Below are 24,185 nucleotides of genomic sequence, written 5' to 3'. Positions count from 1 at the left end.
GGCAAAAGTAACCAACACGACAACGTGCAGTGTCTTTTTACCCATAAAATAGCCCTTGTACCACGTTATTGGCACGTAAAAGCAGAGGGACGACACCCAAACACTCACCCATGGACGCCTAGCTTTTCACAAAAAGTATTCTGAAGCAACAGCTTAAAGATTAAAAAATTTTCCAAATGAAGTAGTCATATAGATTGAGAATTTTGTCCTGCATAATTTGATGATTCATTAGGCATGATGCGATTATATTTTTCCAATTACACCAATTAAAATAAAATATAGAGCATTTTTAAAGTGACACACATTTACATAGACTTTTCTCTTGAAACACACTAATTATGAGCCCGGTAGAATAGCCAGTAGGAATCACCCTGAAGGAGGAAATAGCCCAAATTTGTGACTTTTAAAATTTTAGAGCGTACTTTTAGCTACGTCACGAGACGAGGTCATTATACTTTTTCAATGACCTGCATTTGCGCCCGCGTATTTAAAAGTTATTATCTGTGATTGGATGAGGTTATGAATCAATAAATAGACCTTATGCGACGAGAAAAAACACCCTTGTTCTATGGGCGGGCGGACTTTTCACATCGAGTGTCCAAAACAGAATTCAAAACAAACACTTTATCTATACGCAGTGGGTGTCTGAGGGGGATATTTGCTTTAAATGAATGCCCAATTGAACTTGAAGCCATTTCATGGACTTTTGTATTGACAACTATTACTGCTTACAACAAAAGTATATAGGTGTCCAAAACGCCAAAACAGGCACACATTTGTTATCCATATGTGACCCCTCGGCACAACTGAGCCCGACTTTCAACTGAACTTTTCAATTGAATATAGAATGTATTATAACAACTCAATTCAGACTTTTTCTGGGCCAATACCCTGCAAATGTTACTAAAGTTTTTGAACACAAATATAACACAATACATTTTATAAATTTCCACCACATAATAGTGGCTGTTTATTTTCCCAACCTCTTTACACTAACATACACAATTCACGGTGGTAAACTCTCTCTCTCATGAATTACTATTGCATAATAACAATTATTTCAATTACATGATGCAATTATGTCTCTTTGTTGGCAATTTCAATTTTTCTTTCTTGTCCATTTTCTGTAAGTCTCTCCACAAGTTGACATTTTGTCAATCATATGAATATCAGTTTTAGTTAAAAGCCATATTGTAACGTTTCCATACAAAAAAATTAGTATTTCGTATAAAATTTTAGCTTTTATTGTCAAGTACGTCCCCTTTTAATTTTGGCCCAAACAACCAAGGTAAAGCAAAGAAAATTGAAATTTACTATCAGCGTGATGTTGCCAATGCATATCACTCAGTCGGTTGTACTACAGCACGATCCTTTGTGTACATCCCACACAACATTGCATACTGTGACTCTTGTGTTAATGATTATGAATATTGTGAACGCATTCGACTAATGTTTCCATCGTAATAATTAAACAACGGTTCCTGCGTTTTATTCAAAATCTCGGATTTTGACAAAACTACAGCACCTTAAAGCCATATTATAACATTTGCTGAGGAGAACGCCCTCAAACACATTTTAAATTCTGGTTTTTACATGATTGTAATGTACTTTAGTTACTTTAGGTGCTGTAATTTTGTCAAAATCTGAGATTTTGAATAAAACGATGGAACCGGCATTTTATTATTACGATGGAAATATTACTAGTCGAACAGTACGTACACGGCGTGCGGGATACACATACACACACACCCCCACAGACTATCGTACCGTATTACAACCGCCGGAGTAACATGCATGGGCGCTAGTAGTAAATTCCAATTTTCTATGCTTTACCTCACTTGTTCGGCTCAAAATTAAAAGGGACATATCTGACAGCAAAAGCTAACATTTTATGGAAAATAAATACTAATCTATTTTTACAGAAATGTTATAATATGGCTTTCAATTTTGGAGGGTATTTAATAAAAGTACATTACAATCGTGTAAAAAACAGAATTTTGAAAAATATTGAGGGCATACTTTTCAACAAATGTTACAATATGGCTTTAAGTCAGCCTTGTGATGAGAATGCCATAATATGCAATTGAGCCACACACCTCTTCAGAATGGGCCAATATTGAATTTGATACCATTTATTTGAAGAATTACTTAATTACATAATTATAGGGTTGCGAGTGCGCAATGAACCGTTATTTCCTATTATTTACCAATTTGGCAATACATTGGATTGAGGAAAATAATGGACTAAAAAATAACATAAAATATGTCCAAATTCAGCTGACTTTCTGTTCCCAACTAGAAAACTATTATTGCGTACTATTTACAAGATTCATACATGGTCAGTGTCTCTAATTGCTCCTCAATCTGATTATCATCTCATTTACTATTAAAAATATACCAATCTCAGGGAACAAACCAAAAGATTGATTATGTCAAATTGTCAACCCAACATACTTTTGTCATCTTTTGCTTGTTTCCTAAAATTGCTTTAAACCTCTATTTAGTACACATTAATCATGTTAATTATACAATGTCATTACTGTTACTATATTAAATTCTCGGACACAACATGTACATTTGAAAGTAACAAGAGCATCCCACAAGTGTATATGTTGTTAACTGCGCACAACCTAGACGCACAACTTGGAAAAAATACAAACCAATCACGCTATGTAGGTACTAAGCAGATGGTTCCCAAATCTGAGCTTCTGTGAAGTACGCATGCATTGGCACAACACCAGGTACGTAATTTTCCCAAAATTTAATATAGCAACAGTACTTCTTAAGTGCTTTTCAATTTATCAGGTAGAAAACTAGATAAGGCCATCTTCATTCAATAGCTTGTCTCAAAGCCGGCGCGCATAAGTAAAATTACATTACGTTATTCCCACTGGATTGAGTACATTTCAGTTTTTGCCCTGTTTTATTATTTTTTCCCCCCAAAATCCACCATACAAAAATATCACGTCTGACATCGTAGTCAAAATAGCCTAAATCATTAATCTCAATAAAAATTATTCATCTTGACCAAAGTATAACCTCCTTGATAGATGAGAAGGTGGTCAATGCTTGTCAAAAAGCTCGTCCCACAGATAAAAAAATTAAAGTAAAAAAAAACCCCTTCGGAAGGGCTTTGAGACGAACTATTAAATTAAGATGGCCTAACAAGAATTATTTCATTTCCCAATTAAATAGTCAATGATCTTAACAACATGTGGCAGACCATACCTGCATAAAATGACCATACCTGATTTTGGAACTGCCAGTATGTAGTAATAATATTTCAGAATACCAAAGTGAAACTAAAACACACAATTTAGTTTCAATCAAAGACAAAAAAAGTCTAAAAAGTTTCAATTGGGGTGAAAAACAAAACAAAATTAACACTTATAAAAAGTAAAATTATTCTTGTTCAAGAGTTAGGCCCGGGAGTTATGTAAAGTAACCTTATTCTTGTTCAAGAGTTAGGTAGTGTCGAAACAACCCAAATAAAGTTTTACCACTTCTGCTGGTAAACCAGTGCAGAATCCGCCCTTAAACAGAAAGAACATGATATAAGAAACAATATACTAAACAAAATAAAACTAATTATGTTACTCAATCATAGATTCAAGTCACTTCAGCCTGAATTCATAATCAAATGACCAAAATCTATGGATGAGTGGGTTACAACAAATATTAACTGCTCATACTTGTGTGATATAATACACCATACAGTCCAGACCTGTCAACCTACCGAAGTCAGAAAGAGGGACATTGAGACAAAAACCTTGTACATGTACGTGCGTACACAAACCAGGTACCGACAAATGCGAAGACTTGAGGTGAGCAATACTTTCAGAATTCTGAAAGGTTTTGCAGGTCTGAATTTATCATAATAGTCTAAAGAGAATGCTATTTAGCAAAATTTTAAAGTGAAATCTGCATCATTTTCTGCTGTTCTTACATTTAAATTTGCCATCACTGACATTTTCAGAAAACAGGACTGTCCCTCTTTTTTACTTTGTTAAACCCCAAATAAGGGACAGTCCATCAAAATGAGGGACAGTTGGCAGGTCTGCATACCTTAATAACAGGTGGACTGTACTGGATTTAGAATAATCCACCTGTTAATTTGAGATGATACTGACAACATCTCACTCATGAGAAGTTAATATTTGTACAACATCAAACACGCTAAAATAGAAAAGATTAAGAAGCACCACACATATAAAACCACAAAAATAAAACGTCGTCACAAAAAGGTTATGTATACAATAATGTTACAAACTCTTTGTTCAACACACTAGACTCTCCTTGGTTTAAAAACATTATTTGTACAATTTAAAGTGGAGTAGTTTGCCAAAGCACCATCAACCGTAATTATTTGACATGTGATACAGTCTGTTCAATCAACAAGGTACCAGTTTTTCAGGGTCTGCCTTTTTAGGAGAGCGAGAGCAATCGCTCTCTACTGCTCTCCTTAAATCTGATATAGGAGAATGATTTTTAGCTCTCCTTATTCGACCATTCTCTTGTTACATTCCATTTAATGCTCTCCTGCAAATTCCAAAGGACAGTCCCTGGTTTTTGTACATGACCACACAGCCTAAGTATGGGTAGATCAAATATCATAGTAACGACAAACGAGTGCGCAAGGATGTTTTTTTTTTCAAATTTGAGATATCAGCGACTGACAGCAAATGATGCAGACATCACCAAGTTATGAAACAAAAACTGACTAAAGTAGATATTCAAAACAAGCATGCTTACTGCGGCATGCCACATTGATTTGTACACATCATGAGGGCACACAGTGGCCCTAAATGACAATCATATTATCTTAATTATGATAATCAATGGTATTTTATGGTGGCGATTGTGAATGGGTTCTGCTACGCATACAGTAAACATCGCCGGAAGTGCAAAGTGCAATTTTTGAATCTGTATCTTCCATCTGTTTTGAATCATTCGCTGTCACTGCGATCAAAGCAGACATCCTCAGACACACTTTGGTCACCATTTATTCTATAAATTTACCCTCAATTGGCTGTGGGATCAAGTTCAAAAACGGGTCCCTTATTTATTGTGTAGACTGTAGGCACACTCCTAAAATTGTGAATTGATGAACAATGGGTGTATACAGTCACTAAGGAGCAGTGTACTTAGCACACAGTGAGACAGGTGTTTATGCTCTTTTAAATGATTCACATAATGTGAATATAAGAGACATAAAAAATGGCCTATTTCATGTCAAACAAAGTACAGATGATGAATGTGCTTGGAATAATGAAAAATAAAAATGCAGCTTTCTACAAAGCTGAGGTGTGTATTCTGTTGAATTCTAAAACAAAATAATGCTTTGTGTGATACACATGGTCACATTCAAAATATTTTAAGGTGCTCTCATACAGGAAACAGGTTACATACGTAATCAAGACAGACGGAACTATATATATACACAGATTCCCACACACCATAATCTTCATTTGTGTTCTCTTGTGCCACCACTAAAACAAACAGACATTATCTTCCTTCAGATACATCCAGATCCAGGAACATTTCACTGGTGCCAATTTCAGAGCTTGTTGCACCATCAGTCTTTCTATTATTTGGCAAGTTGTCCACATTTTGTTACTACGACACTCATAAAATCTGCCAGATGCAGACCACATTTTTGTTCGTAACGGAGACGATGTAGTTGGAGTCGGAGCTGACGGCGACATCGTTGATGATCAGATCGTTAGCACTGGAGTCGGATGAATTGTCTTCGGTCTGGTCCTCTGGCCAGTTGAGTACCTGTAATGTGTTAAGTAACATTAGGTGTGAGTATCATATGACAATTTACATAATTCACAACAACTTAGAAAAGTTGCAAATTGTAAGTGCAATTAAGTAATCCACTCATTTGGCTGATTGCAGCATGATGGGTCCACTAGACAAAGCTGAGCTTGAGTACACTTACACTCAGTATGTTTCCACTGAATATGTGACATGATCAAGAGGAATGAGTTACATGTCAGCAATTTTCGATTATAAATTTTTACATCATTTTCTGGCAGTTTACGTATGTTAGAATTTGGTGCAAACCCCATCAAAATCGGACATCTGGTTACCGAGTTATGAGCAATTTATCACTGGCTGAAAACGATATGAAACAATTTAAACACCATTTTTACCAATATCTCAAAAACAATATTAACGACATCCGACTCATTCCCCTTGATCATGTCACATATGTTTCTATTTAGAATTGTATCAAGATAAAGAAATACTTTTCTGATTTTAAAAAGTTCCATAACTCCTTATCCAATTAATGTTGCACAAATTTTGAATTTAAATCATAACTCAAAATTTTACACAATTTCAATATTTTAAAAAGGTTTCAAGTAAACTGCTTTACTTACATAAGTGGCTTTCTGTGTTGGTGGTTTGTTTGCATTCTTAGATGGAAGCTTGGTAATATCATATACCCAAATCTTCCCTTGATCATCACCACTCACTAACATTGAACCACCTGTAAAACAACAACAGATATGTTGGTAACATGGATAACACAGCAATGATATGTCAGTGAATGGACATTATAATGATGGCTAAGTTATTTGTGCTGCTTAAGGGGGGTACTACACCCATGTGGTAAATTTGTGACTATTTTTCATTTTTCTCAAAAAATAATTACACACTGGTAACAAAAATTATGTATATTATTGGGGCAAGGAATCCAATTACTACACTGAAATTTCAGTGACTCAAAACAAGCGGTTCAGTATATATGATAGGAAACGAGGTACATCCTAGCGGTACCTTATTTCTGATCATAAATAACAAACCGCTTGTCTTGGGTCACTGAAATTCCAGTGTAGAAATTGGATTCCTTGGCCCTATAATATACATAACTTTTGTTACTACTGTGTTATTAGTTTTTGAGAAAAATGCAAAAATAGACACAAATTTATCGAGGGGTGTAGTACCCCCTTAATGATACCACCGTTGAAATACTTTCAAGGTATTTTTTTGATGTGGATATTCATTCGACATACACAACTATCATGATGTGGTCAAAATATCAAAATACACATATGTGCAATGCATCACAACTAATATACTATCCAGCTCTTGTGCCACCTCATTAATTTCCTAGGACCTTGCGATGTATTTACTTCAAAATATACAATATAACGCAACTGTATTGTGCTAGTTATTATCAATATATGTGGTATGATCAAGCAAAATCAGTCTGAAGTTGGTCATATTCAATTTTCAGTTTTTTACATGATTGTATAAAGCCTAAGTTGCAAAGCTACATTTTGCAGAAAACCCCAATGAAATTGAACATTGAAATTTAGTTCCAAAGATATGAGCAGCTGAAGTGTTTCCAAAACAACATGCAACAAAAGAAATTACTGTTTTTGTTTGGCTATATCCGAAAATCAATATATCCAACTTCTGACTGATTTTGCTTGATCGCATCACATATGCTCATCTGTTGTACATATACTACCCAAGACAATATGCAAAAGGTGCAGGGGTAGCACTAACTTCTAAGAATTGGGAGGGGGGGGTTCTAGGCGTCCATAGACTCTTTACTACACTGGGTTTCAGAGAAGAATGGCAGTCCCTTGGTTAGATTGACGCGAGCGCCCTGTTAATGAGCAACATACGTGGAGCTTTGTGTTCACTTCATGGGCGCTGATCTGTGCCAACCTACGATTTGACGCACAATCGGCCAATCAGATTATCAGTCTGTTGCTATGATTGCCAGATGATTGATTCAGCCAATCAGAACCCCACTTTCATGTTTACGCTCTTCACACTCCCAAAATGCAAACAACTGCCGTTCTTCTCTGACAAAAACTGTAATAAGTTAAATTGTGGGGGTCCAAGTGGTGAAAATTGGGGGTATTAGACCCAAAAACACAAAGTAGTGCCAACCCTGGCAAGGTGTCACTGAAACTAGAAGATAATGAACAGAAATGTAAACTTACATTTCAGCATAGTTTGGGCTCCTTGTATTCCATGGAATGACACCAAACAATAAATTACACAAATGACTACCAACAGTATATGCATATTCTTAGAAATACTACAGAAGTATGAAATTAGAGAACCAACCCACCTCTCCAAGCTCCTATATCCAGATATACACTGTCTGAGTTACACCATTCTAGCGTGCAGTCAGGGGTTACTTTCAGTTCTTTGCGGGTGTTTGGTTTGCCTTTGCGTGCCTCCTCAATATCCCATAGATGAATTGAGCCATCACAGGCTACTTTACTTGCTGGTGGTAACAAAAAGGAGCAAAATGACAAATGCATAAGTGTGTGATCTCTTCTCCTTCATCTACAGCACAAGCAGGGTCAGAATTTTGGCGAGAATCGGAGAATCAATTCTTGCAAAGATTTTCGTAAACAGATTTGTGTAAGATCAAAATTTATTCTCGCAAACTTTTGTGGTTTACACAGAAGTTGATTTGCAAGGAACAAATGATTCCCCCAAATTTATTCTGCAAGAATCAAGATTGATTCTCGCACTGTGAAACAAAATTCTGACCCCAGGGCCTCGATTTCGTCTTGGTTTGCAAGAATCAAAATCCATCATAGTTGCTGCACTTACTGTATGATACAATGAGAGAAGTTGATTCTCGCAACCGAATCTTACAAGAATCATTACGAGTATCGATTCTGTGATTCTTGTCGAAACCGAGGCCCTGGACCCTGACAAGCTAATATCATAATACCAGTGGGCACAATTTATGACTGTTACATGCAGAGCACTAGGTGAACAGAAAATATACCTCTCCAATGGTTATTAGACCCACACAGTCATACTTTCATTCCTAAGCTTGAAAGTGTCAGAAATGTATCACTTCAGACAGCTAGTTATAGACAAGTCTATTCTCTCCAGGCATGTAAATAAAAGTTTTCTTGTTGCTCCATGTGGAGACACACTTGAGTCCTGATGGGACCAGTTATAAGAGTTACAACACGTCAACAGGTGTATGTGAGTTATAATTGAAGACCAAATAAAAAAGACTAGTTTGCGTATGACATCCTGTCAACCAGACCAAACATGCTGTACTGCGCAGGTCAGCAACCAATCACGCTGCACCTTTGCCCTGACATCAGACACAAAATAGTCTTTTTAATTTGGTCTTCAATTATATCCACCTCATTTCCGTATGATCTGCCTGTACAGTCTATAATTACATTAAACAATACTTACCTATTTGATTATCCGATGTAAGAGCCAGCCCATCTATCATGTCACCTTCTGCTTCTTCATCGCTTTCATCTTCTCCTTTGATGGCCTCTGCTAGTCTGGCTTTGCTTGGTAACAAGAACTCAACATGATGTCTCCTGAAGGAAACATGAAAAATGAATCACAATAACACATCTTGGATTCTTCAAGAAATTGATGTTTAGATTTGCTATACACTACAATGCTTTGCAGCAAGTAGTTGAATGCCTGAGAGTGTAATGTAATGAGCTGTGCGATATGACAGAAGTTGACAAATCTGCAACTGATAAAATTCTGTTGTTGCGATCCGGCAATCCTTTCTTTTAGACCACCTGTGCTATAAAAGGACTATATTATTATTATCGTGCAAGACATCCTAGCATAAATTGCCTCCAAAACGGATGTATATCAAGCATTTATACTACGCAAAATATAATTAGTATTTTCCTAGTACACATTAGCTGTGTCTTGCTCTCACCTGTCTTTTTTTGCATTTTTCACATCAATGTTCCATCCATAACATCCATTCTCACATCCAGCTAACACAAAATCACCACTAGGGGGCACTACAATGCCCAGCAAACGACCAGGGGCTTGGAAGCGCAACAATTTCCTGAAATGCAAACAGACAAAATGTATTAATGTATTACTGTCAATCACAACCTCATTATTCCACTATTTTTCAAGTTTAATGATAGGACCAAATGTTTAGCAAGGTAGTCCCGAATCCAAGATTCAAATAAATATTGAGGGCTCAGTGCATTAGAATATCACATAGGGACCAATATAATGCACTTATAGAATACTTTGGCATTTGAGAGATTAAAACCCATGGCTGGTTTCAACATAAACATGCTTAGTTGCACTATCATGTCCTCCAGGTGTGTGCTGAAGCAATCTACAGGTACTTTATCTTCACCTCCTTGAACAATATTTAACGATGGTGCAGTATGGTGTGTTCTACACACAGTATGTGGTACTTACTTGCATTTACACTTGAGATCAGGACCTTCTGGTGTGCCAATATCCCAGAGTACTATTTCTTCTGATCCACCTAGTCAATAATAATAACAGTACAACGATATGATTCACATCAACTGATTGACAGTGAATGGCACAGCTAAGTAATATTATATTACTTAGCTGTGCCATTCACTCAAAGATGACACAAATAGTGAAACAAATGCATAACAAATTAACGGTTCAAGCGGTGATCTAGTAAACTGATGATCATTTTACATTAAAAATCTGTCATGGAACTCTATTGCATTGTATTCTGTTGAAATTCTGTTGTAATACTTTGCTATGCCATATAGCCAAAATGCATTGTCCACTTCATTCTTGAAGTTCATCAACCTGGGAGATTATTACAATTGGATAATTTGTCAAATTCTACATATAACACATGTATATGGCAAATGTCCCAAGACTTTTAAATCAAATTTGACATGAAATGCATGCACATAGTAATTGCTTGTTTTGCGGATAACAAAATATCTTGATCACAACTTACAGAAGAGCCATGTGGGTTCTGTGGGATGGAACTGAAGTGAGTTGATAGGTCTAGCTTTCCTTTCTCCCTTGATTTCTGCATAGCACATCAGCTGATCTGTATGTAAGAGTTTGATGCTACCCCTGGTTCCTGCAGCTGCCAACACGTTCACCTTCTGTGTCTGTTCCCCATTGTTGATTTCAAGCGTTGTCCATGCCACACAATAAAATTCCTGAAGGTTTTATCAAATAATAATAATAGTAAGCAAATTTGTCCATTGTTATGCTAATAATATAACATTCCTGAAGGTTTTAACAAATAATAATAAAATCAGACCATTGTTATGGTAATATAATATTCTAATAACAATAATCAATGACTTATGACAACGGTGACGGAATGTCACAATGAAAATGTAATGTTAATAAATTTCTTTAATCTGTAATTGAAATATAATTTCTACATTTTGTACAGGCTTGAAAAAGTGAACTTGGTGCTTTCTTCTATATTTTGTGGCTAAGATGCATCTTTAAATAAAACATCATCTATGACTTGTTATATGGTGGAAAAGCAAAACATCTTGAACATTTGCAATCCCTCCAGCATAAAGCAGCCAAATTGATTCACTCTGCTAGTAAACCTGAAAGTCTTTCACCATTATTGCAGAACCTCTACTGGCTGCCTATATGTGAAAATACTGTGCAAACGTTGCTATCCGAGCCCTTAGAAATTGGTGTGTTATTTAAATTGTATGAATGTATTGTTTTTAAGATACACTCTTCCTCACTTTCTTTATCAGACTATCACGAATATCAGGCTGCCGATCTATCCTTTGTAACATGTATTACTGAAATCCATTTGAAACTAATAACTCAAATATGTGTTAAATGTGTCTGCTCTTGTAATTCTCACCTCTTTCTCCCTGTCATGTTGATATTTCTTGATCACCTTTCCAGAGGTGCAGTCTATCACACAGATGGTATTGCCTCCACATGTTGCAACATTGCTCTTGCTTAAACCTACAAAGTAAATAGAAATCACCACATTACAATAGGGCAATTTTCTTGTATTCCCAACAACATACTAATACTACTACTACTAAATTATTTAGTTTATCTCAAGCTAAAGTTTATTTGTTTTCACATCAATGTTATAAAAAAGAAATGGAAAATGCAAGATAACAATATATTACATCACTAAGAAAACCATAAGAACATGAAGAGTGAAGTGACGTGGATGCCACAAAAATGCAAAGCTACAATAAATTAATGTGAACAATGATAATATCATGTGGCCGAAATAAGAAAGAAAGAAATATATGTCAATATTTATGAACACCTTGGACACTTCACCATCTGTAGTACAATACCAGACAACAAAACACATAGAATATGAAAACATTTAATTTGTATTTAGCTTTCAAAGAACCCGAGATTATTGATTCCTGTGAAATAAATAATATGACATGGGGTACAAAAAAGCACAATATAAGTCTGAATCACTAACTTCAAAAGCTTTAATTTAGCCAGTCAAGACAACAATAAACAACATTTTGGTTCCGGGGGGTTCCTGACCACAACATCTTCCAGTTTGATGTCATCTACATCTGTGATGTCATTGCAGGTGTCTCAATAACATCAGTAACAACAACAAATCTTCAGAGCAATAACATCCACTGAAGACGCTGGTTGACCCGGTGAAAACACTCCGGTTAGTGAAATTTGAGTAGTGCAGAAGTCTTAATTTGCTTTCAACAATAAACAAACATTTTCTTACTTGGATTTTCTGGATCTGGTTCAAACTGACACTTCCAAACATTGGTTTTGGCATCCGTAGGGTCGTTCTCGATGGAATGACAGCGCAGCATATGGATCGGTTCATAGCCTTCAGGCTTCACACCCTTCAGTGAGATCTTTGGAGTTACTTCTTTCTTCTCTGCTTTCGGCACAACAGCTTTCTTGGGTTTGAGTTTCACTGCCTCTGTGGCTTCGTGCTCTTCCTGCTCAAGTTTCTCTTTCTAATAACATATATAAATAAACCAATAGAAAGAATGAAGTAAAAGGGAAGTATCACAAATAAACTGATTTCAGAATGAAGTAAAAGGGAAGTATCACAAATAAACTGATTTCAAAGAAAACAAAGTAGACCCATTTATTGGGGTGTGATAATGAAATAGGAAGGCAGTGTCCATCTAATGAAGTACAAGCTAAAGCTTCATATAAATCTGGTCTACATATCATATAAAATCTTGTTCTGATGACTGGTTTGCCATTTTTGTGGACAAAGTGAACTTTTTAGGCCGATTTTTAAAAAGTGGAATTTTTGGGGATGCAGCCCAGAATTTAGACTTCTCCGTAGTCCACTTGCCAATTGTGCACTACTCTGGCTATTACATTTTTAAAAGCTTAAAACTCTGATTTAATTAATGAGTGCACAATTGATAGATTTTCACAACTGATCTTTTCAGTCACCGTCGCCCTCTGTTTGTTAGCTTCCCAAATGGACTACTGACTTTTCCTTGAGAGTTAGGCCAATTTCTGGCCTAACTAAAATTGGTGATGATGTAATGCATCTTTAAAAATGAATCTGGCTTGTGATTGGTCGCCCAGATCTCGTTATTGTTTAAATCCTCCCGACGCGTACTGGTACCATTATAACTATACATGGTACACAGCTATCTAGGGACTGCGGCGCTTTTGTGCTGGCGGATGAACGTATGCATCTAGCGTATTGTACCACCATGCTTAGTCTTGTGGTTAGATTTTATTGATAAACAAGTATGATTGACAGTGTGTGAGTCCCGGGTAAAGTTCTGCTTAAAAGTGAAAGTCCATAGTCGGTTTTTCGGATAATAAACTGGCAGATTCTAAAATTAGAATTGTTCAGTATTGAAGTGTCATTATAATTATGCCATTATGATATGTTGCATTCAATAATATAAGCCTCACGTAGGGCCTATACTTTACTTTTACTGTCACAAATATAATTATATAGCCTAAACTTTTTCATAACCATTTTATACTAGTATTTTGATGTAGGCCTACTAAATATCAGTATAATTTCGAGTTCAACTGAATGCGTTCATCATGATTAATAACATTTTATTTATCAAAATCGACTATGGCATAGTCTACCCAGAATTGGGTGGATTTGGAGTCATTTTATTGTGATTTAGCAGCATTATAGGGATTTTGGGGTATTTTTGGCGTAGATTGGAGGGGATTTTTGTTGGATTTATTACTTCCATGTTTAATACAGTTACACAATTTTAATGAATGAAATGAAATTTTGACCATTATTATGCAAAACAATAAATAATAAAAATAATTAATAGCTGCCTCATTATGACTTACCCTTGCTGCGATAGCTGCCTTTGTTGATCCTTACGTCTACCTCGCCCAACCTTTGGTGTTTGCGTGTCTGTTGTTGATGCTGCTGTGGTTGCTGCTGCTGCTGGCTTCTTCACTGCAGGAGTCTTTTTCTACTTCAGTCTAGAAGAGAAAAAAAAAGTTCAATACAAAATTGATCTTAATGAAGAAAACCATCAACAAGTATAGATGTTTGGTGTACTTTTTGGTAGCCTTTCTAAAGCAGAGTGCCATATCAAAGATATGTTGTGTTTTGTGTGCCATACAGCAGGGCTACTAACATGTTGAGTCAAAAGTATGTTTGCATTAGGGTCCCTGTTGGAAATGACTAATGTACACAATAAGCAGACCTAGTGACTTGGGCATGACTTTAGGAAATCAATGACTGACTTGAGCAATGGGAATGACTTGAGCTTAATTTGTAAATGACTTGAATCACAAATACACTGTGACTTGACTTGTGATTTGACCTTGGTGACTTTGTCACAACACTGGTTGATGGCCACATACACCAACACACACACGACTCATGATGCCATAAGGTCTCTCCTTTGGACGACCTATAAAACCTTGAATTCCCCCAGCTGGCTGACAAGAATGAGTGGGGTGGGTGAGGATGAAGTATTCTAGTTTTTGACCCTCATCCATCATCTCACCAAATCATTAAGTGTACTAACCTTTGTTTTGTTTGTTGATCCTTTTGGGCGACCTCTGCCCTTTGAAGGTGGTGAAGATTCCTTCTTTTCTTCGCTTTCCTCAGGCAGTTCCTCCTCGCCGTCTTCACCATCTGTTTTGGCTTTCTTTGCCGCGGGACTTCACCATTGGCCTCCTCACTTCCTTCTCTTTTCTCTGTAACTTTCTTCACTTGTGCTACCTTCACTTGGGGCTTGCCGGAAGGAGAAGCGGTGGGATTTTTCTTAGGTCCGACAATCATCTTAACAGTAGCTTTCGGTTTAGGAGCAGGTGGTTCTGGTTCTTCTACCTCTGCCATATTGACAACTTTCCTGAACATAGGAGTGACAGTGAGAAGCTCATTTGTGCGCAGCCCAGCAGTTTCTTGTGTAATTTGCTTCTCTGCTAATACAGTAAGCTGAAAAGGATGAGAAATAGATCAGGGAAAACCAGAGGACAAACAATATCTTTTTTTTGAAAGGTTATTCACAAATTATCACATCTCAACAAGTACACCACAATGTGTTATACACAAACAATATAATATATATCTTATCGACCTTTTCAAATCGAAGTTTGTTATGGATGACCCCGTTTACAATTCCGGGTCATCGACGCTAACGCAAACGCAACTATTACGTCTGAACACAAATCTATGTGAAAGACAAGGTCAAGCGTTGGTTATGGCTTGTGCAAGAGATTGATATTAATATTGCGAAGACCGCATGAAGACCAAATCAAATGTGCCGCAGACGACAAGCATCTGCTTTTTCTTTCTTTTACTGTCACATTGTGAAGTGCCAAATGGTGGAAGTGTTAGTTCAATATCTTTAGAAAATATTTCTCCGTGATGACTCATGTTGATTTTGGCTAAATACGTTGTATTTTCACTCAAAAGGGTACATTATTCCGCTTGATTCATTGTGCACCAATTTGACCCCCTAGCTTACTAAATAAATACTGCGGTTTTCCAATCTTTTCCGACCTTGATTTGAAAATGTCCATAACTTCATGCACATTTGCAAGCTTTATGATAATATTTATTAAATACAAATTTTGAATACGAATACTTTCCCACTATAAACATTCTTGACTTACCATGTGATGAGTAAATTCAACCAGTGAAGGAGGTCCATATGTAACTTTTGCCTTCAGGTCCTCGATGAACTCATTTTCAAGAGAACGTTCCTCGTCCTCCTTTATGCGACCTTTCACTCGCTGTGCAAAGCTCTCTTTCCATATAGTATCCAGCTTTTGGTATAAAATGGTAAAGCACAATTTTATTGATTTGATACATCATTGCTGGGTGGGGAAACCTCATATATATGTAATTCAAATGTAAACCCGAAAAATGTAAAAAGTGGGGCCCCAGTTCATAAACCTCATACTGGTATGTGCAAATTTGGTAACATTCTTGTTTTGTGCATCAACTGAAAGAAAATGACAAATCCCTTCTAATACTTCCCTAGTAACTGTTAACTATGTAAGTGTCTGTAAATAACCAGTTCACCCTTGTAAACACTGTTAAATTTTGAACCATTTCTTTTGTTACTGTACATTTAGGTTTTGTCATTGGACAATTTTTCATAGGTTTTCCAGCCAAGCGACAACATGGTGCCTGGTTTGTTATTGGTATGTTTAATTTAGACATGGTACTAACCTATTTCAGTACATCCTGCATACAATCAAACCAGAGAGCTAAATTAAACATCTCAGTTCAGTCGAGAAGCTGGTATGTTTTTAGGATAAGACTATCTTTCACACAATTGAGTTTGAATAAAATGGTTGATTTTTTCCTCACAATGTTTTCAATAAATTTGGTCACGGTGTACACCACAATCCTACATGTACCACATCAAATTACTTCATGAAATTAATAGAGAGATGATCAAGGATATGTATTACCGGTACAGATTTCATATTATCTTCTGTGACTTAAACCGACTTTACTGGTATTGAGGAGAGAATGGTATGAAGTATTTACCCTAGCTTGCAAGATATCTTCCATGGTTTTAATGGTATCACGGATGTCAACATCTTTGCCATTCAGCTTGGTGAGCTTGGGCAGCATGTATACAGCAATGTACTGATCTGGTGCCTGTAAGATACAAAAATACAATTATGACAGTGGTACGAAACAATTTATTTCCACTTAAAATTTACAGGTACATGCCTAACTTTACATTGTGAGGCTTTAATCAGAAAATGGATAAACAAAATGTGTACCCCAGCCAAGCTTGTGATGGTAATTAACCCTTAAAATACTACAGCCTTGGTGCCACCCTTTCAGCCAGGTGGGACAGGCAAGGGCACCCAGGCCATTCGGATTAATCTGTGCGAAGAATATATGATATATCTAGAGTTCTTTCTGCTTCTGAATTTTATTTCTAAAGATGAGTTGTTTTCCTGATGAAAACATTGAATGAGTCTTATGGTATGAAAACCTGACCTAGCAAGTACTAGATATAACACATTGACCTATTTTTTCATTAATTAAAATCATGTAACCTTAACATGGAAGTATGAACCGCACAGTTTTAATCCTTACCCCTAGTTCATTATCTTCAATGTACAACTCTTCCAAGCTAGGAAACTGCTCAAAGGTCAGCACAGACTTGAATGCATTCTTATTGCAATTCAAGGTCCTCAATTTGCGGAGACCGAGGTTAATTGGAAAACCCGACACTCTGTTTCCAGACAGGTCTAGCTCTTCAAGTTCGTGCATCTTAGAGAACACAAAGGGGTCCAGAGTTGAAATTTTTCTCCTTGACAAGTCGAGCCTTTTAATATCCTGAAACAAAAGGATAACATAATGTTGCTATTATCAACATACCATACATGAAAGCAAGTTAGCATATTAGTTTGAATTCACTTTTCACAATAACAGAATAAATAACAGGGTGATTAAAAAGACCCTACGTGTAGAAATTATATCCTTGGTGTACTTTGGTCTATATGCATCTGTATTGTTAACTTTTACAGAATCATAATATAAATCTCCTGCAAGTTGTAACACTGGAATATGTTCTTGGATATATTCATTGATAATATATATGATAAAATAGCATCAAATATTTGCTTGGATGTGAAAACTGCAAATTACGCTTTGACACATGTCAGTTTGCTTGAAGTCTTTAGAAGTAATTATTTGTCCGGAAGTTCAAAATGTCCAGCTTGACTCTCAGATTGCTCACACTGATCTTTGTTATCTGCCAGACGGGCAGGTACTGTTAAATGTTGGTTACAGACTTACAGGTCGATAGTTCAAAGGGCCAATAGTCCGAAAGATATATAACATATAAAATACCCCTTAACTTTACCTTAATCCTGACCTATAATGTAACTTAAAGTGGAAGCCCCATTTTGGTTCAGGTTCCTTTGGGAATTAGTCAAGGTTAAAATTTATCCCATGTACATTCTGTTCTGTCTGTCATCAAAGTTAACATGTGTAAACCAGTTCTTCTGTGGCGAACTGGCCAAACGGGGCTTCCTGTTTAAGCCCTAATCTCAACCCTAAACATAACCTTAAGCCAAAAACCTACACTTACCTTAAGTCCCCAACCTAACCCTAACATTTAATCCTGATGCTAAACCTAACCTTAAATTCCAATGCTTACCCTAAACCTTAATACCCCTATAACCCTTATCCTAACATAAAATGCCCGAACCCTTAACTCTAACCCTTTTCAGATTAATAATGACCCTTCAGAATAATGGGCTGTTCCCAAAATATTCTCCAAGCCACTGGCTGGTAGGTGGGTTATCACAGGGATCGATACAAAGGGATGGGCATCCTAGTATTACGTAACAAACCGGAAGATGTAGTTTAAGTCTAGACAATAGGCGGATTAGCGGCCATTTTGTCTTCGACATGATTTTATTCACGTGTCCTTATACTTTAGTACACAAATATATAAGTTAACATGTTTACAATATTAAAATTATATTTTGAATAATCAATTATATTCTGTAGTAAATCGATCAAATGACGGTGATTGTTTAGGTATTTATATATGCTTGATAAAATTAAACTGTCTGACCAGCTAGTATTCTCCTCCGCCGTCAATGTGATTCCAGACATTCCACGTACCATGTTGAGAAGGTGGAGGAGACTAAAGCTGTATTAACGAACACGCATGCATTAAAATGATGTAGTTTAAGTCGCACAATAGAGTGACGTAGTTTCCGGCATTGTTCCTAGCACTTTCACCCTCCTGGTTATCATTTGTAATTAAGAAAAAAGTCTAGGGTCAGGCCTATTTTTAGGGTCGGTCAGGTTATGCAAATCAAACAATTTTTTTTAGGTCTTAAATGTCTTCAGGAACAAAGCAAAAGTTTGATGTCTTATTTAAAACAAAAGTGCTTTTGTTTGGAGGGTAACCCCCTTCCTTGAAACGTCAAGTGTGAAACATTGAAAATACCCACCTGAAAGATTAACCGATATTTTAACAATTTTTTTACAAGTTACATAATCAGACTTTACTTTTTGACCCCTCCTCTTACTAAAGGACTTTCATTTATAAGACGTCATCAAACTTTCGGCTTGCTCCCTTAGGGATTCAGATCTCATCCTTCTCAAGATTTGACCAGGCTCCCTTACCTGCAAGCTTATGGCACCAGCACATCCCAAAACCAATTTCTCCACTAGCATTGTGCTGGAACCAATTCTTCCTCCTGGTGACGTCTGCATACTGATCTATCCACTTGCTCTCTGGAAATTAATGTGCATACATTTTGGTTTAAATAATAAAAATACCAAGTCATTTTTTAAAAAGATATAACAATTAACATCACCAAACATCGTGCATATAACTTAGTAAGCTTGTAACATACACTGTGTGTAGGCTGGTACCCTTTCAAGGTCCAGCAAAAAAGTGAAAAACAGGGTAAATCAGATGTGGTCTAATTCTGCATAAAACCGGGCAGCCTTATTTCTATAGATCTGCTGCGCATTCAAATTGCATTGTATTGCATCGTAATTTCATTTGTGTCTATGCTAATTATGTTTACACAACATGAACTCATGTGTTTTCAAGCAAATTCGCCGATAATAGGTGATCAAAAGCGATCGGAATGTTACAAAAGTACAGATCGCATTCAGCTTACTTCATATGAGATGATCTTTGGAAAAATACGGCATAATTTGTCTTGGTGCTTGCGGAATGCCATGCAGTAAAATATTAAACGTTATGGCAATTCATGATTGACAACTAGCAATCGGCGTGTCCTTCGTATCCTCCGCTTTCAATTTCTTATCAACTCACTAATTCTCACAAAAGCTTTGTGTTGATTACGTAATGTGTGGAGGCAAATTACAATAAGTACAATGAAATAATGAGTAGGGCGGGCTCCGAGGCGGGTTTCTTCTTCATCTTACGTAACAGTATTGTTCTCCAAAAAACCCCGGAAGCTTGTTGTTTGGAGCTCTAGCTGAAATACAGCAAGATAATGTAAGATAGTAAATGTAAACCTGTATTTTAGCTAGAGTATCTCGAGCTAGGGTAAATGAGGACATGCAATGGAATCGTGCTTCATCACCAGTGAAAAGCCCTGCTACAAGCAAAATATCTGATTCTTGATCATGAGAGGATATCCCTTCTGTATCAGCATACTTTTTGTGGAATAACACGACCGCGTGACCTACATGACTGAACCTTGACCTTGCCTAGCGACGACCGTATTCGAACCGTGATTGGTCAATCCTCATTCCTCAAAAGCTGTGTTTGCACTGCAAGCGTGTGGTCTTTGCATAGTATAGTTTGATCAGCTCGTAATCAGCGGGCCATATACTACACAGAATAATATCAATCGATATATTTTATTTTGAGAATTGTTTTGTGACTTGTTGCCAGAAACATCCCAAAATATAAATTTGACTCCTTTTGTCCAGGGTTCAATTTAACTTGTGTCGTGGAGCAAAATGCTCCCCATTTTGGACAACCTGCTACACAAATTTCAGCTTGTATAGCAATTTTTTACAATGTAAACATGCTAATATTACAAGAACATCGCCTAAATAAGGTTTTCGCTAAAAATCGTTTGTGTTCTGGGTCTGAACTGTTGCCATATGAAATCTTGATGGCAAATTGGACAAAAGAAGCATGTGGTTCTACTTGACAGCTTTTTAATCCCAAAGTTACGTGAATCACGCTATTGTGGACCATCCTTCATTATTCCTTCGGATACTTGAGTGTTTGGACAAGCGGAAGGGTCTTTTGTCTACCTCTCTGTTTGTAAACAGACGAGGAGGTCAAAATTGTCATCCTCGCCGAATAGGAAAGACAATGTAATAGTACGGCACTAAACAATTCCCACCGAAAAATATGAGCTGATCAATCTAAAGACTGTTGCCCAGATTCGTCCACCTTCTGGATGACGACTGAGAACACTATGCGGGAAAAAGTGACAGATTTTGCTGTTCAGGATTCCTGAGAGCATGCATAGTTCATTAGTTCAATAGTTGTGTCCAAACTGATCTTTTGACAGAGTTTGTTTATAAATTATAACTTCAAAGAGAGCGTGATCTTGTCACAACAGTGCAGCACAGCGAAGCGGTACGGTACACGGGTGCAGAATTGGGAGAGACAGAGAACCGGGACTCCCTATACCACCATTTTGCGCCATCAACTATGGGGAGAAAATTGGGGGTATTGGGTCCTTTCTTTCGGAGACGAAACAATTGTGCGTCTAATCTGAAGCGTCTTGGTACTTGTGTGCAGCAGGTCATATCAAGTGCGTCTCTCAAATGCACCCATCATCCATTTTGCATGACTGCAACGAATGCCTCGAGCACATTCCGAGGGAAACCAAATACCCCCAATTTTTGCTCCATGCCTGTATCAAGATGGCGGTTGAGTCCCGGTTCTCCTAGTGACCGTGGCGTAGATTTCTTTTTGACATTGGGGGGGATGGGGTTGGAAAAATTTCTTGAAGTATAGTGAATTCAGCCCCTTTTGGCGACATAATAAGTGTGTGGTTATTTTGGCATTTTGGAGCTAAACTGTTGAAATAGGGCCGGTGCAAAAATGGAATAAATTCGCGCGAAGCAAATTCGCACTTTTGGGGCTAAAATGGCCAAATATGATTGGTCAGAAACCCACATACAGGCGTCAACATTAGCATGATTGGGGGGTATGATTGTACGGACCATCCCCCTGACAAAATATTGGGATCTACACCTATGCCTAGTGAGGAACACCCCACCTTCGTGTCATTTATCATATATGGGTGTCTATGGTGCAGTATTCGTTAAAAGAAATGTCAGTATGATAACAGTCAGTCAACATTGCCATTGGTCAATGTCTAGTACAAGGAACTTATACGATGTCCTCATTCACAAACTGGACTATCTGTCCATCGTATAAGGCTATTACCGTACGATAATGTGCTGAAGGAATATTACAAAGTCAAGAATAGGCTCCATCATTTTTTTGTTCTGATCCCTCCCAGTCTCCCAAAACATCAAAAGCGTTGCACATTTACTTACTTAAGACTGTCCTTTTTCATATAACAAAGACAAAGTAGGGCAAAGCTACCTAGAAATGGTCAAATTTTGGCAAGAAATATCTCTTTGTAATCCTATGTAAGTCCCATATCACATCGTTATCGGCGATCGTGATTTTTTTTCTTCTGAAGTTTGGCTGGTACCCACTAGCGCCATGCACGTGACGCGGCACAGCTAAATAATCGACCGGAAATCGGGGAGCATTAAAACGTCAACAAATTTCAAAACACAGAAAGCAGTAAACTTAATGGCGAGCGGTCCGAATTTTGAGCCATACAAGTTTACGTGGTGAACTAGTCAATGTCTGTGCTGACGAAACATAGACAAGTTGGACGGGCAACTAGGTTCTCCTTCTAATTCTTTGGTGCGTAGTCTGCGTACCCATTGCTTTGCAAGGCCCACTTCAATATTTAACCGTGAATTTGCACATGACCCCCCCCCCCCCACGTATGCGACATCGCGACAACCAGATGCATTGGATGGTGATTGTACGTGTAAAGACAGCAGATACAGAACAGATATACATCTGATAGAGAACAAATTTTTTTGCATATACATTGTAGACTAGATAGGCATAGCCTTGCCCATGCCCAGCCAAAATTAATTTAGTACAGGCTACAATGCAAATATAATTAAAATTAATGATACTGTAGATTTATTGAATATGCTTAAATTTCAAAATAAAGTTCATAATTAACAGAGGGCGTCCTGAACACGTTTGTGTCTGGCGTCGGTGGCGCTCTTTAGTTTAGAAAAAATAAGAAAAATACACAAATTTTGAAGTTCACAAACTCACTTTTCTTCCACAATTCGACCACTTTATGACTAAAAAATGTACACTTGTAATATTGAAAGTCTGAACTATGTAATGAGTAGATTGATTGGTAATATATTTATGAATAAATATGTGCGTTAATCGTTTAATTTATGGCCGAAATTGTGCTCGCTTCCTGAAAAAATAAAATTATTTGACCTCGCTGTTGGTTGCCGACGCAGAAGTCCGGCGTAGGCACGCCAATGTTTTACACACTTATTTGACCCGAAATAATGTCATTATATAGGTAGAAATGTTTTTTAAGAATATATAGATATTTAAACTACCTGCGTCTTTCGCCAAAGCTTGGAAGATCCTTGCAAAATGGGTGAATTTATAGCTAAAATGTTGGGCAGAAATCACTGAGTTGTTCCCCACCACTGCTGGCACAAAAGAGGAGTGGATCGCCGAGGGCGCTGTTCAATTAATGTTATAGCGCCCTCCTAGGTCAGATGTCACGATTATCAAGTAGTCTCGTTGCAACAAATTATCTGCTATTCGAAGTATTGATGATCGGTCATGAACATTTTCAACTGTGATCAATGTAAGTTGGTGGCGGGGATGAGGCTGTTAAAATGTAAACAGAAAGACGGTACACATTGGCACATGTGGATGGCAACATTTTCATGTTTTGAGCTTTAAAACTAAAACTTGGTTGTATAAATATGCAGTGTGATATTAGTTGTGGATGCAAAGGGATCCGATACTGTTTAGTTTGCAAGCCAGATGCAGAAGTGGCCCAAGTCCACCGACAAGAGCTGCAAGAGGTAAGCTTAAAAAATACACATAAGGCCAAGTAAAATAAAAACATGTTTCACGTCCGGGTTTTGAAAAAAAAAGAAGGAAGAGGGGCTTTTATTTTTATTTTTATCGCAAAATCGGTGTAAATACCCATAATTAGAGCTGTTTTAGCGTGTACAATAAATTGAATAATGCCTGGAAAAAGGAGGAGGCCTCTTTTTATTTGTTGTTCTGAGAGATAGGCCCCCTCTACAAGTGTTTCTTGTATATTAGCAAGGCTATAGAAAGCATCTCTACTTCCTAGACATATTTTTTGAAAAGTTATAACTGAATTTCAAAAAATAAAAATAAAATTGAAGAAACCATTTTTTATTTGGC

General features: G+C 37.1%; 1 protein-coding gene across 1 annotated transcript; it reads right to left on the bottom strand.

Annotated features, from left to right (window-relative positions):
* Positions 1 to 937: 937 nt before the first annotated feature.
* Positions 938 to 23,488, bottom strand: LOC140163433 (leucine-rich repeat and WD repeat-containing protein 1-like). The gene is made up of 16 exons (XM_072186750.1): positions 23,354 to 23,488; positions 19,349 to 19,459; positions 17,297 to 17,539; positions 16,733 to 16,846; positions 15,847 to 15,999; positions 14,750 to 15,166; positions 14,107 to 14,199; positions 12,485 to 12,725; positions 11,621 to 11,727; positions 10,730 to 10,940; positions 10,201 to 10,270; positions 9,695 to 9,829; positions 9,202 to 9,335; positions 8,099 to 8,257; positions 6,387 to 6,496; positions 938 to 5,778 (listed from the first exon to the last, which is right to left on the bottom strand). Exons 2-16 carry the CDS (start codon positions 19,436 to 19,438, stop codon positions 5,626 to 5,628), a joined length of 2,430 nt encoding a protein of 809 aa, XP_072042851.1. The 5' UTR covers positions 19,439 to 19,459; positions 23,354 to 23,488; the 3' UTR covers positions 938 to 5,625.
* Positions 23,489 to 24,185: the final 697 nt, after the last annotated feature.

This window comes from Amphiura filiformis, chromosome 1 (assembly GCF_039555335.1).
Source record: "Amphiura filiformis chromosome 1, Afil_fr2py, whole genome shotgun sequence".
Classification (NCBI taxonomy): Eukaryota; Metazoa; Echinodermata; class Ophiuroidea; order Amphilepidida; family Amphiuridae; genus Amphiura; species Amphiura filiformis.
Note: the sequence above shows the minus strand (reverse complement) of the source record. Positions and strands in the feature narration are given on the sequence as shown.

Excerpts from the sequence above, each read along its gene's own strand:
- LOC140163433 (XM_072186750.1), bottom strand. The coding sequence starts at position 19,438 with ATGCAGACGTCACCAGGAGGAAGAATTGGTTCCAGCACAATGCTAGTG. Across the intron at positions 6,497-8,098 it reads GGATATAGGAGCTTGGAGAG|GTGGTTCAATGTTAGTGAGT; the intron begins GTGGGTTGGTTC and ends GTTGTTTTACAG. Across the intron at positions 5,779-6,386 it reads CAACACAGAAAGCCACTTAT|GTACTCAACTGGCCAGAGGA; the intron begins GTAAGTAAAGCA and ends AACACATTACAG.